This window comes from Garra rufa, chromosome 6 (genome assembly GCF_049309525.1).
Source record: "Garra rufa chromosome 6, GarRuf1.0, whole genome shotgun sequence".
Lineage (NCBI taxonomy): Eukaryota > Metazoa > Chordata > Actinopteri > Cypriniformes > Cyprinidae > Garra > Garra rufa.
In genome coordinates this window covers 18,148,607-18,163,332 of record NC_133366.1, presented here as the reverse complement: position 1 = coordinate 18,163,332, position 14,726 = coordinate 18,148,607, and the positions used below count along the sequence as shown (strand labels likewise).

The 14,726-nt window shown below is 38.0% G+C and overlaps 1 protein-coding gene across 1 annotated transcript; it reads right to left on the bottom strand.

Annotated features, from left to right (window-relative positions):
• Nucleotides 1-9,006: 9,006 nt before the first annotated feature.
• LOC141337497 (lectin-like) lies at nucleotides 9,007-10,285 on the bottom strand. Its single transcript, XM_073843336.1, has 5 exons — nucleotides 10,098-10,285; nucleotides 9,753-9,895; nucleotides 9,516-9,656; nucleotides 9,307-9,421; nucleotides 9,007-9,160 (listed from the first exon to the last, which is right to left on the bottom strand). Exons 1-5 carry the CDS (start codon nucleotides 10,156-10,158, stop codon nucleotides 9,057-9,059), a joined length of 564 nt encoding a protein of 187 aa, XP_073699437.1. The 5' UTR covers nucleotides 10,159-10,285; the 3' UTR covers nucleotides 9,007-9,056.
• Nucleotides 10,286-14,726: the final 4,441 nt, after the last annotated feature.

The window sequence follows — 14,726 nt, the reverse complement described above, 5'->3', positions numbered from 1 at the left end:
TGAGAAAAAGGAGGAGGGTTGGAGTGAATTCACTGAATGAGAGCAATGAACATATGCACTGACATCTTTTTCACTCTTTGTCTCTTCCAGTGAAAACAGTAATGTCGAACGCCACATTCTACAAGATTCCCCCAGTAATCCTGAATGAATCTCCTGCCAGGGCATCTCAACCACGCCACAGCATCCCCTTTTCCATGTCTCCACCTCTGCTTTTACCATTACATCCATATCAACCCTGACCAGTTACTCCATTACAGCTTTATCATCTGCAGTTGTCAGGTCAATTAAGTCTGATGTAGTCATATTGCATAAAACTGTTTCATTGTTCAGTCAGAATACACTATGTGATCATTGTATTAATGGTGTGCCTTGTTTTATTCTTCCTCTGCAGATAAAAAGACACCTTGACTGTAACGTCTGGAAAATTAAAAGAACATTAATGCAAAAAATAGGGGAAATTACATCAGATTATCCACATTAACCCTTTTTCTAGAACGAACTAACCTGTTTCACATAACAATTCTTATCTTAACAATTCTCAATTTTTAAAAAGTCATATGCCTAAATATGACGATTTACTCTGTCAATATACACACTTGTTTTATTATTTAACTTAATAATACACCTGTTCATTCACCGCTGTTGATTAACTGTAAAACACAGTAAGTCAGTCTTTTCCCACAGTAATTATTATTATGTTAAATATTATGGAATCTGACAGTGTGTGTGTGTGTCTCTGTGTATGTCCTTTGCTGTTCTTAGATTCCACTAATGAATTATAATGAATTGTATAACACCAACATGTATTAAAATGTGTTTTCCATTCCATCTGTTGAGTTCGTTATTAAAGGGGTCATCCGGTGCCACATGCACTTTTACAAGCTGTTTGAACTGAAATGTGTTTTGGGAGTGTGTGTACACAACCACCCTAGAATGACAAAGATCCACAGAGTAGTTTTCTTTTAATTAAGTAAAATTATTTGCCTCTTCTCATATCGAGCTGTTCTCAGATGCCTGTCGTTGTGGCGTAACACCGACAGAGGCCGCTCCTGCGATAGTTGATAGACAGCAGTGTTTTAGCATAGACCCACCCCGAGTGAGAAGTAAACTGACAGCACTGAGGGAATGTGACCGCCGATCTACCTAAATGGGTTCATGTTTACACGGATCATTTCTCACCATACTGCTTTATAAACGAGGGTCAGTATAAAGCAGCTTTGTAATTCTAGATGGTTTAAATCGGTGTCTGTTAATGATTAAGATGTAACCTTAACACAATACCTGCAAAAGTGTTTACAGCCCGCAACTGCATATGAGTAAAGACTATAACACTTACATTTATGTATTTCAATATAAGGACGGGTAAGTTATGTTAACCGATCCAATCACTTTTTTGCTCTTGTTCAATCAGCTATGCCTCAGTAAACACATCACGTTCGTCTCTATACCTCAGTTAACACATCGTGTTGGTCTCTGTACCTCAGTTAACACATCGTGTTCGTCTCTGTTCCTCAGTAAACACATCGCGTTCGTCTCTATACCTCAGTAAACACTTCGCGTTCGTCTCTATACCTCTGTAAACACTTCGCGTTCGTATCTCTCTCAGTACTCTACCCTGCCAGTACATATAAAGATAAATCAAAGTGACATTAAGTTTTTTAACTAAATTTACTAAATTTGTGGTTTTTTTTACACTACCATAGAGAATTTTTAATCAAAGTATATTACAAACTTTTCATTTGGACCCTAAAGCATCATACTAACTTGTGGAAAATCGGCATCTGATGACCCCTTTAAGGTTTTTGAGGAAAACAATCCAGAATTTTTTTCCATACAGTGGACTTAAATTGGGACCAATGGGTTAAAGGTCCAAATAGCAGCTTCAAATGGCTCTACACTGTTAAAAATAAAGGTGCCTCACGATGCCATAGAAGAAACGTTTTTGTCTAAAAGGTTCCATAAAGAACCTTTAACATCTGAAGAACCTTTCTGTTTCAGAAAAGGTTCATTGTGGCAAAAGAAGGTTCTTCAGATAATAAAAAGGTAAGAAAGAGAACCTTTGACTGAATAGTTCTTTTTGGAACCAAAAATGGTTGTTCTATGGCATCGCTTTGAAGAACCTTCTAAAGCATCTTTATTTTTAAGAGTGAACAATTTCCCATCTGAGGAATAAGGGTCTTATCCAGCGAAACAATTGTTCATTTTCTTTAAAAAATAAACATTTATATACTTACCAACAAATGCTTGTCCTTGACCTCACACATTACATAATCATGCACGTGTGATGTAGGCAGAAGGACCGACCCGGTGCATCTACAAAGCGAATACCAAAGAAAGTCCTTTACAAAAAAAAGTTAAAACAACATTGTCTGGTCATTCTGAGGTTGGAGGAGAAAATGAGAATGAGTCTTTCGCCCTAACCTATCTTTGAACCAGATGAACTGACCGTGCATGACTTTTCCAATGTGATTACGTCATATAGAAATTAGTATAGAAATTTGAACTCTTTTTAGAAAATGATTGATCGTTTTGCTAGATAAGACACTTATTCCATGGCCCTTTGAAACTGCATTGAAACTGCAGTTTGGCTCCCATTGAAATCCACTATATGGAGAAAAATCCTGAAATGTTTTCTTCAAAAACTTTAATTTCTTTTCGACTGAAGAAAGAAAGACATGAACATCTTGGATGACATGGCGGTAAGTCAATTATCAGGAAATTTGTATTTGTAATGTAAAAATTCATTTCCAAAACAAACATAAAATAATATATTAAAAGTTGTAATTACTGTATACTCTGTTTGGAAAAAGCTAATTTTAAATACAGTTTGAAAATATTTGAATACAATCACATTGATTTATATGTTCATAAGTTTATTGTTACCATGAGGCAAGAAAACCTTAAAAGCATATTCATATAGATTAAAACCTCTGGTTAAATGAGCCTAAGCTCTTTTCAATAAATTCCATGCAAAAGTTAATATCAGATCATTTTAGAATACAGTATAGGATATTCTTCAGTTTTATGTAAAACAGAAATACAAAAAATAGAATAACAGATCTCTGTCATATGGCCAAAAATAAATGCAAAATTTATTTGTTTGACACATGAAAACTGTAACAATGTATATTACAAGGAAACACGATGCAACCTTGCTCTCACTTGAATTTGTCCTTGAATTTGAGGGTATTGGACCTGGAAAGTCCTTGGAAAGTCAAGTTAACCAATGTTTGAGAACCCTGGTATTACAGTTTTTCTCAATTGCTAAAACACTATAACCAGTCTTTTGAACTAAAATTTCAAAACTATAACGCCATTTTTCAAAAAGCACACCCATTTCCCTAAACTATAAACACTATTCCTCTGCTTTGAGACATGAGTTATATTTGGTGAACTGTTACTGCAAAACTCTACACACAAATCCCTACATTTCTCAGTGCTTACACCATGTGGTCATTTAGAAAGCACAAGCATTCAATATTGTTCACTCAAGTCTGCGAAGTTTGAGCTCAATTAGCACACAATTACCCAAGTGGAAACACTAGGAGTCAAAATTTAGCACACACCAATCAGAACCTTCGATGGAGATAAAAGGATAAAAGTCAGCTTACAGTTTTTCTCAGTCACTTTGGTGCATTTTGCATCAAGTTTTGATTGCTTTGGTACATTCATACAACTGATTATATACATTTGTCTGCAGTTTCCTACATTATCAGTTGCTATTGTCATGTTGCTTAAAATGTATTATATAGTTCACTGTGCAATAGTCTTACCCCTCAAAACATCAATGTCATTAGCTCATCCTATAAGTCATTACCTAAATGCAAAATTTTTGAACTAGTTGTCATAAACTTTCAATCATATATTCTACACATTTCTATTAGACTTTTTGTAAATTTGGCATGAATTATTCAAGTGAACTTTCACTAATGAAGATAATATAGATCAACCAATGATAAAGCAGTTCTCTGAAATAGCTCAAATGTACATCTCATGAACCTTCAATTGGAAAGCATATATAGACAGAGGACAACGCAGGAGTTACAAATTCTGACAGTGGACTTTCTAATTTTTACTTTCACCTTTGTGCCCATATTTCTGTTTCTTTTCTGTTTCACAATGACGTTGTAATGCGTTTTTATTTTATTTTAGATTAGATAAGATTCAACTTTATTGTCATTACACATGTACAAGTCCAAGGCAACGAAATGCAGTTAGGTCTAACCAGGAGTGCAATAAGCAGCAAGTGCAGGATATAGGTATAATTTATAAGTGTACTTATTAGCGATATGTACAGGGAGAGGCTATGGATAATATTTACAGATGAAGTACTGTGAGCATAATTTACAGATGATAATTAACTAGGTAACACTTTACAATAAGGTTCATTAGTTAAACATTAGTTAATGTATTAACTAACATGAACTAACCAAGAGCAATACATTTGTTACTGTATTTACTAATCTTTATTAACGTTAGTTAATGGAAATACAGTTGTTCATTGTTTGTTCATGTTAGTTCACACTGCGTTAACTAATGTTAACAAAATTTGAATAATGTATTAGTAAATGTTGAAATTAACATTAACAAAGATTAATAAATGCTGTATAAGTGCTGTTCATTATTAGTTCATGTTAACTAATGTGGTTAACTAATGTTAACTAATGAACCTTATTGTAAAGTGTTACCATTAACTACAATTAGAATGTACAACTAGATGAACATAATATACAGGTTGCTATTAACTATAATGTAAATTGCAGGTAGATATGAACATAATATACAGGTTGCTGTTTACTGAAGCAGGAATTTACAAATAGACATGTATAGATATAGATTTATCACAAATTTACAGTATGTATATGTGCAATGGAAATGTGCATTTACAAATGGGTATGTACAGGGTAGTGCAAAGAATATTAAATAGTGCAATGGTAGTGGGGAGAGTGTGGGGTGGGTGAGAGGGGCGGGTGTCAGTGGGGGGCAGAGTTCAATAAGGAGACAGCTCTGGGAAAGAAGCTGTTCCTCAGTCTGCTGGTTCTAGTCCTGTGGCATCTGAAGCACCTGCCGGAAAGCAAGAGAGAAAACAGTTTGTGGGCGGGGTGAGAGGAATCCTTAAGAATACTGCGTGCTCGACACAAACAGTGCTTCTTCTGGGTGTCCTCAATGGTTGGAAGTGGACTCCCTATGATGCGTTGGGCAGTTTTCACCACCCGCTGCAGTGCCTTACGCTCCGCAACAGAGCAGCTTCCGTACCAGACTGTGACACAGTTTGTTAGAATGCTTTCTATTGTGCAGCGATAGAAGTTCACCAGGATGGCTGAGGACAGCTGGTTCTTCTTGAGTGTACTCAAGAAGAACAGGCGCTGGTGAGCCTTCTTGACCAGGCTGGAGGTGTTGGTAGTCCAGGATAGATCCTCTGAAATGTGGGTCCCCAGGAACTTGAAGGAAGAAACAGGCTCAACAGCCATCCCATTGATGTGGATGGGTTCGTGTGAACCTCTTCTTCCCTTCCTGAAGTCCACAATGAGCTCCTTGGTCTTGGTGGTGTTAAGGAGCAGATTATTGTCTGTGCACTACGTGGCCAGGTGCTGAATCTCCTCCCTGTAGGCAGTCTCATCGTTGTTGCTGATGAGACCGATCACTGTAGTGTCGTCTGCGAACTTGATGATGGAGTTAGATCCATAAACAGGCCTACAGTTGTGGGTGAAGAGGGAGTAGAGGAAGGGGCTCAGCACACAGACCTGTGGCACACCAGTGTTGAGTGTGACAGTAGTGGAGCAGATGTGTCCTGATCTAACATGCTGAGGTCTGTTGGTCAGAAAGTCCATAATCCAGTTACACAGTGAGGTGTTAATGTCCAGGTCTCTAAGTTTGGTGATTAACTTAGATGGTCTGACAGTGTTGAATGCTGAGCTGAAATCAACAAACAGCATTCGTGCATAGGTGTTTGTATTGTCCAGGTGTGTGAGTACAGAGTGCAGCGCTATGGAGACTGCATCATCTGTGCTCCTATTGCCACGGTAGGCAAACTGGTGTGGGTCCAGTGTGGATTGAATAGAGTTCTTGAGGTGTGAGAGGACCAGCCGCTCGAAGCACTTCATAATGATGGGTGTGAGTGCTACAGGGCGGTAGTCGTTCAGGCATGTTGGGTTGGAGTGTTTCTGCACTGGCACAATGGAGGTGGATTTAAAACATGCTGGTACAGCTGCTTGGGCAAGGGACATGTTAAAAATGTCTGTGAATACCCCAGCGAGCTGCTCTGCACATGACCTCAGTACGCGTCCAGGAATACCGTCTGGTCCAGCAGCCTTGCGCGCGTTGATCCGACTCAGTGCAGTGTGTACATCAGAGGAGGTTAGTGTGATGGGTGAGTGGTCAGTTGAGGGAACGATCTTGGTGGCAGTGTCTGTATTGTCTCTCTCAAAGCGAGCATAAAAGTCATTAAGCTCATCCAGGAAGAAGACATTAGTGGCTGTGGGGGTGGAGTGGCTGGGTCTGTAATCGCTGATGGCCTGAATGCCCTGCCACATGCGTCGAGGGTCAGAGTTAGAAAAGTGCTCCTCAAGCTTAAGTTTGTAGCAGTGCTTGGCCTTTTTGATGCCCCTCTTCAGATTTGCCCTGGAAGTGCTGTAGGCCTGTGCATCACCTGATCTGAAGGCAGTGTTGCGTGCTTTCAGCAGGAGACGCACCTCCTTGTTCATCCATGGCTTCTGATTTGGGTATATGGTGATCTGTTTCTGGGTTGTAACACTGTTTATGGTAATGTTGATATAATCCAGAACAGAAGAAGTGTATCTGTCAATGTCCGTGTGAGAGCCACAGGTGGCCTGAGAAGCAAACATACTCCAGTCTGTGTGTAGAAACCTGTCCTGAAGTGTGAAGTCTGCCCCCGCTGGCCACACTTTGATGGTCTTCACTGATGGCTTCACACGGTTGATGAGGGGTGAATATTTGGGGGTGAGGACCAAAGAAAGGTGGTCTGATTGTCCCAAGTGGGGGAGGGGGGTCACAGTATAAGCATCAGCCATGTTTGTGTATACATGGTCTAAAGTTTTGTTTCCTATGGTGTGACAGAAAATGTTTTGGTGAAATTTTGGGAGTACTGTCTTTAAGTTTGAGTGATTAAAATCCCCCGCAACAATAAATGCAGCCTCCGGGTGAGCAGTTTGTTGTTTGCTGATGGCCGCATGAAGTTCGTTCATAGCAAGCTTGACATCAGCGTCGGGAGGAATGTAAGCAGCAGTTACAATGGTGGAGGTGAACTCCTGCGGCAGATAAAACGGTCTACACTTAACCATGAGAAACTCTAGGTTAGCTGAGCAATGTCTCCCAATAATAACAGAGTTCGTGCACCAAGCTTTGTTAACATAAATGCATAATCCTCCGCCTCTTACCGGAGTCATCCGCCGTTCTATCTGCCCGGAATGTGTGGTGATCAGCTAGAGCAATAACACTGTCCGATATATCGCTGTTTAGCCATGTTTCAGTGAAGATCATGACATTGCAGTTCAAAAGTCTCTTGCTGTGTTTGATGCGGAGTCGAATCTCGTCCATTTTGTTCACCAGCGACCGTACATTAGCGAGGAAAATGCTGGGTAAAGAGAGCCGGTGTGGTGTTAGCTTTAGCTTAGCTCTCAGTCCTCCACGCTTCCCCCATCTTTGTTTACGGTTTCGTCGCCGCCTACAAGCACTTCGGCCCTGTCGGGTAGAGTGCGCAGCCTCCGGTGATCTTGCGATCTCAGGGACGAGTCGAAGATTGCAGATAAAACTGTCGGGAATGTACAAACCAATATCCAAAAGCTCCTGTTGGGTGTACGATGTAAAGGCACTACTGTTCTGCACGAACAGACCTGAGATGAGCAGGTAAAATACTGCAAATTTGCAGAAACTGGAGAGACACTGAGCCTCACGATGTGTACGCGCCGCCATCTTGGTCTTGGTCTTATATTTAAATTTTTTTTGTCAGACCAGTAGTACAAGTGTAACTGTGAATCTTATCCAGTCTTTTTCAATCAGTATCCCACATACAGTAATGTGTAATTTTGAAGAGGAAGAGTAGAAGGTGAAAGAGGAAGAGGAGGAGAAGAAGGAGGACGATGACAACGACAACGTGGAAGAGACAGAGGAAGGGCAAGGGCAAGAAGACAAGCAGTCTCACATATTTTAGTTGCCAGGATTGGATCAGGCATGCAAGAGGATTTTACCCCTGTTGCCTGGCCAGGGCTAATTTAGCCTGTGATGCTAAAGAGGTTCTTTGGCCTGTCCCAGACCAAAGACAGGATGCTGGGCAGAATAATTATTTTTGTTGTTGTTTGCTGTTTTGTACTGTACTCTACAGTACATTAAAATAAGGAATAAAACACTTGCAAAGGCATAGATTTGTTGTGTTCATCATGTGAAAAGTTTTTTATTTGTATTGTTTTCGTAGTATTGTTTTGAATTTATCTCATCAGTGTGTAAAACTGTGTTATAGTGTGTGTGTTTTTGAGGATTTGTGTGTCATGTCTGAGAGCAAAGTTTGGTTTTTCAGCAAGATTGAGTTGTTTTGAGTGGAGAACTTCATTTTGACTTCAATATAGGAAGTTTGGGGAATTGAGTTAGGAGTTGTGGATTTGTGTTTAGAGTTTTGCAAATAAGAGGCATAATTTCAAGAAATGTGTTTAAGCAATTGAGAAAAACTGTAAAACTAGGGTCAGTTTGACCCACAAACATAATTTATTATATTAGTATATTAGTATATGGAACCATGTATATGTGGAAAAAATGGATAAATTGAATAAATAAATTGTCTGTGTTTTCTTAATTTGTAGATAATCACAAGTGAGATTTAGATCATATTTTGACTATACTGTACTAGGAAATCTGGTCTCCTTAATATTTAGTCACATTCAATCAGTCATAATCAGACAAACAACAGAAAAATAAAATCAACCAACAATTTTTATTACAAACGTTCTTTAAAGAATTGTTTTTATTTTATTCATTTTTATTGTACGTTTTTTGTTGATGCTGAGAAAATCATTTTATTCAGGAAGTGTTATGGGATGATATAACTACTCCATCTTTCCAGAGCCTGGTTTCAAGATGGTATTCCACTTGAAGGCACATATGTAGTTTTTCTTGACATGACAAGAATCGTCATTCCATCTGCCAATCTCTGAAAATGTGAGGGACAGTAAAAGATTATTATACCTTCTGCTGTGTATCTTACTAAATATTCCTCATAACATCACTGAAGCAGAACATTTAGTTAAAATGGAATGTGATTATTTTATAACCCATTGGTGAGATCTCTATTCTTACCTTTCCAGTTCATCTCCACGCATTCCTCTGTGCTAGTGTACATGTGGTTGGGCTCGCCACGTGTCCAAACTTGAAAATCCCAGAAAGATCCATCAAGCCAAAAGAATTTACCAGACTGAGAGAATTAGATTTAAAAAAGAAAAAAAAAATGTCAATGAAAAACAGGAAACAACAACAACTCAATTTCTATTTTCTCTCCCTATTCGTACCTTAAAAAATTCAAAGGCTCCAAGCCAGAAGCGCAGGTTGTTTGGGTTGAATTTTTTCACCATGCAGAGCAAGTAATCATTATGCTTTTTACTATGCACCGACACTAGGTGTGCACCAGGGGCTGTGGTCCTACACATAAACTGGATATGAAAAGGAAGAGCAAATTAATGACTACACATTACATTGATTTATTTTAGCTTTTTGTTACATTACAGTACATTGAAAAAAATACCTACCTCAGCGTCAGTGAAGTTAAGAGGCTTGTTAAAGTATTTGACACAGTAACTGCCCGCTTTGTACCAGTTAGTGAAGCCGTGCACTTTACATGACTTAGGCATAGTACACCCCTCAGTGACATTTGTACGGCCAGCAACAAATCCTAAATGACAGAATCAATTTTATAAATATGATATGTGGATAGTATTTCTTGGCTGTTTGAAAATTAAACTTGTATATTACTCTGTTAATCTAATACTGTCATACCATTGTCATATAGTTATAATTATCAGGGGCTCATTAAGGAATGGGCCTGAAGTAATAGGTAAATACATAGAACTATTTTAGCATGAATTAAATGTTACCTTTCTCCATTGATAAGAAGTTTCCACTCCCAATAAGGAGCATCATCAACAGAACACTCATTGATCCTGATTTAAACTGAGAAAGAAGAGGAATATGCAACTTTCTTTTTACCAATATGCTCAAATGTTTATATTTGTATATATATAAATTGCATACAAGGACTGTTTTTATTTAAGAAGAGGACTTACCATTGTAGTTCATCAGCTTCGGTCATCTATCTCTCCTCACAATAAGTCTTGCATCTCTCACCTTATTTTATACCTTTCCATTCGATTTTACAGCTCCTCCTCTTCTTTCAGACTTTCGGGTACAGTTTTTTATTCTTCATCACACAGGAAACCTTTTCACACATGTAGTGACTGAAGCATTTCAACTGTATTATATATAATATAATTAAGAAATAATAATACATTTTTGTGTGAACCGTTAAAGCACACAGCTCATGTTGTGATGGGCAAACAAGCTAAAATTGATGTTGAAAACAGTACATTAGTCGGTAAAACAGACAGGCATCTGAAAACTCTACTTTACAGTGAAGCCAGACAGTGAAACCAATAGATCTTGTGGTTAAAAAGTTCTGAACCTCTAGGTGTCAACCTCCACTTGACACTGCCGGCAACAGTTGTCAATCTCGATCACTTTATTAGTGAATTAAATTCATGATTATTTGTGTAGCACTTTTCACAAAAGATATTATTTCAAAGCATTTCCACAGAAAGTGCATGTTTCAGTGTTACAGTGTTAAGTATTCTGTTATCAGATGACAGATGGCAGTAATATACAAATAATGCAAGTTATGTGGTTACTAAACATCATGTTTTCCATTAAGGAGACATACAGAACATGTAAACAATGATTACAGCTTAAAGGTTGTATCAGCGATTTCTAGCCTAAAGCATAAAGTGTCAATTTCAGCTGACCTTTCTTCACGATCCGCTCGCTGCCTGCCCCATAAATTGTCTGTGAAAAAACCGCGTCTCTCTGGTCAGCCTAGGGTCCGAGATATGCCAAAAAAAACAATCGGCACTACCAACCTTTCCACAGATAAACAAACAGTGTTCCAACCAATCAGCGTCAGGGGTTTGGTGTTGTGGACTTTCCTACTGGTGCAGGGATGTGAGGGAGGCGGAGCGAAAGTCCACAACACCAAACCCCTGACGCTGATTGGTTGGAACACTGTTTGTTTATCTGTGGAAAGGTTGGTAGTGCCGATTGTTTTTTTGGCATATCTCGGACCCTAGGCTGACCAGAGAGACGCGGTTTTTTCACAGACAATTTATGGGGCAGGCAGCGAGCGGATCGTGAAGAAAGGTCAGCTGAATTTGACACTTTATGTTTCAGGCTAGAAATCGCTGATACAACCTTTAATGCATAGCTATCCGATCAAGACCAAGACTCATTCTTGGTCTTGGATAGGATAAGAAATAGGAAATTCAGTACGTCAAGTTGAATAAAGTGTAAATAGGGCCAAAATACTTCTCTCATAGAGACATTCATTATTTGTACTTACTTAAAAATGTAGTGTTGTAAACATTTGGGTGCTCAAGATTCTGACTTCATGAAAGGCTCGATAAAGTTATCATGAACGTTTTTTTTCACGTGATAGATTTACATTTGGCACTGTATGCCTGTCACTTTGTATCGCTTAAGTTTCACAACCCCTCCTACTTCTCTCACATCTTGTCCTCAGCTCTTCATCACAAAAAAAGCTGGTTGCATGTGGCCTCATGATGAAACAAATGCATTAGGTTGCATGAAGCTTTAGTTCAAATTTGTTACATATACCCCTGGTTCCACAGACAAGGCTTGGACTAAAATGTAAGTCTGAGCGGTTTCATCTGAAAGAAACTTGCACTGACTAATTTTACTAATTTAAAAATATATTAGTACCTTTGTTTTGTGTCAAGATGCACACCACCAGTAATCTTTTTTTGTCTTAGCACGTTTATAAAAATAACTTAAATGTCTTAATTGAACTATGGCCTAATCCTGGCTTAGTTTAAGCCCTATCTGTGAAACTGGGCCATATGGTCTTCCATAAAGGGGTCATCGGATGCAAAACTAACTTTTACATGTTGTTTGAACATTAATGTGTGTTGGTAGTTTGTGTACACAACCACCCTACAATGATAAAAATCAATCCAGTAGTATTTTTTTAATCTTTAAAAGTAATATCCCCTTTTTAAAATCAGGTCATTCTCAGCTTCTTGCCGCTGTGACGGCACACCGTCAAAGGCCGCTCCCAGATAGTAGATTGACATGAGCGCTTAACCATAAACCTGCCCTCACCGAGCTGACTTCAAATGCCATTGAGTGACTCAGGTGCAGACTAGAATGTCTCTGATTGAGCGATTGAGGTGTTCTGTTGTTGGATGTAATAATGAACATCTTTGTGAATGGCCTTTCTTAAAAATGTGCTTGTTGGCAAGTTTTGCTGCTAAATGCTGCTAAACGCTACTAAATGCGGCTAAAGTAAACATTACGTCTCATAATCCCAGAGAGGGGCGGGGCGAGCAGAGCTCATTTGCATTTAAAGGGACCATGTCTGAAAATGAGTTGAGTTTTTGCAGAGCTGATATTGACAAGGTAAAAAGCTGTTTTTTTTACACTACTGTTGAGAATTTTTAACTAAAGCATATTATAGACTTTTCATTAAGACCCTAAAGAATCATATGGACTGGTGGAAAATGAGCATCTGATGACCCCTTTAAAAATAAAAAAGGTTCATGATACAGCTTAAACTTAATCATTTATTTTATATAAATATTTTTATAAATATATAAATATTATTATTAACTTTGGGGAGTGTCCGCCGATTTTAACTAAACTACCGCTGATAGATGTGCTGTGTTTTGTTTATGTTCAGGAGGCTGCTTTAGAGTGTCTTGCAGTGTTGCCATGTGCTCATATTTACAAACGCTTTTAGGCATGTTGTTTGGTCTTAGCTCATAAAGCTAGCCACTTTACAGAGTTAATAAAGTGGTTTATGGCAGATATGAGATATATGATTTAACATAAAAACAAAACATAAAGCATTTTGGTTGTTTTACTGATTTTTTGCTCTTGTCCTTGTTTGATGTTTTTTTTCTTTTAAAGTGCCCTTGAAATCAAAATTAAAGTTTTTTGGCTTTTTAGTCTGAATATGTTAGCCTTAAGGTTATCTATCAGCTAGTGTGTTCCAAAACAAGGACCAAATTCACGTTTACAAGATATGAGCATTCAAAACTTACAGTCTCTCACTTCCGCCAATATGAATCAACGATTTTGATGATATCACGCTGCACTTCAGCTTCTCATCAAACGTTTTGTCCAATCAAATGCCCCACTACACTATAAATAGATGTTGAAGCTGCAGCTGAGATCGGTCACTTGTTCACAGTGTTTTCTGTATGGTGAATGGTATGTAGTGCACAATAGGTGATAGGGAATGATTCAGACAGTGGAAATTTGCTTTCCATTGGGAAAAAATGAGGTTTGGTTTGGTTCATGAGGTTTGGTTCAGTCTCACCTTATTTTATACCTTTCCATTCAATTTCACAACCCCTCCTTTTCTCTGTCTTACGGGTGCAGAACTGTTTTTTATTTTTCATCACACAGGAAGCCGTTTCACACATCTAGTGACTGAAGCGTGTCAACATTACAGTTTTTTCCAATTGCTAACACACTAAAATGACATGCACAGCACAATTATTTAAACTGACACACAGAGAGCAAAACTTCTTCTCAAGTCTTCAAAAGTCTAAACACATTTTCTGCTTTACACACATTTTGCAATTCAAAATGACACTTTTTAAATGCACTGAAAACAGTTCTCTGCATAAGACACAACAATCTGACATAAAGTCACATACTTGCCATTTCAAAACACTGCTATTCAAAATGACACTGCATGAGCTAATTGGCCAATTACATGTGCCACCTGGCCAAACACCTCAATGGTTAATTGTGAACACTTCAATCAGGATGTAAGCACTATAAAAAGACCACAGCTGCAAACCTTTTTTTTTTTTTACTGTAATATATTTTTTCTGAAATTTTATTTTTCAGTTTACTGTTTTTTGTAAGAATATTTTTGCTCAGTCCCATGTAAATATATCTGCTGTGCATATGTTGCACTGACTTGTTTACTGTAGTGAAAAAAAAAAAAAAAATGTTGCAACAGAATGTGTGTGTATCTGCATATTTCTGTGCATGTGAACAATCTGATACATATTTTAGTATTATGGCAAAGCATACTAAAGATGGGGGTGCATTTCATTATGCCCAAGAGTGTGTAGTTGGTTAGGCAAAAATCTGGTAATATGAATGAAGTGTGTGCCATTTCATGCAAAAGTTTGATTTTGATAATGTCATGTGTAGTTTCGGTTGCAGTGCTTCATTTTGCAGGATATATGAGGTATTTTGCAGTTTGGGTGTGTGGTTTTGTGAATTGTGTTAAGTATTTTGATAAAACCAGACTAGTTTGAAAAATTGTGTGTTAGCAATTGGAAAAAACTGTAATATGGATATTATATTATTTAAGAAATTATAATATATTTTTGTGTAAACTGTTAAAACTTAGACAGATCAGCCTATGCGTTCAAATGTCAATGAATAAACAAATGACGGAACAAATGAGAAGAATGTAA

Excerpts from the sequence above, each read along its gene's own strand:
- LOC141337497 (XM_073843336.1), bottom strand. The coding sequence starts at position 10,158 with ATGAGTGTTCTGTTGATGATGCTCCTTATTGGGAGTGGAAACTTCTTA. Across the intron at positions 9,657-9,752 it reads TTAACTTCACTGACGCTGAG|TTTATGTGTAGGACCACAGC; the intron begins GTAGGTATTTTT and ends TTTCATATCCAG. Across the intron at positions 9,422-9,515 it reads GAGCCTTTGAATTTTTTAAG|TCTGGTAAATTCTTTTGGCT; the intron begins GTACGAATAGGG and ends TAATTCTCTCAG.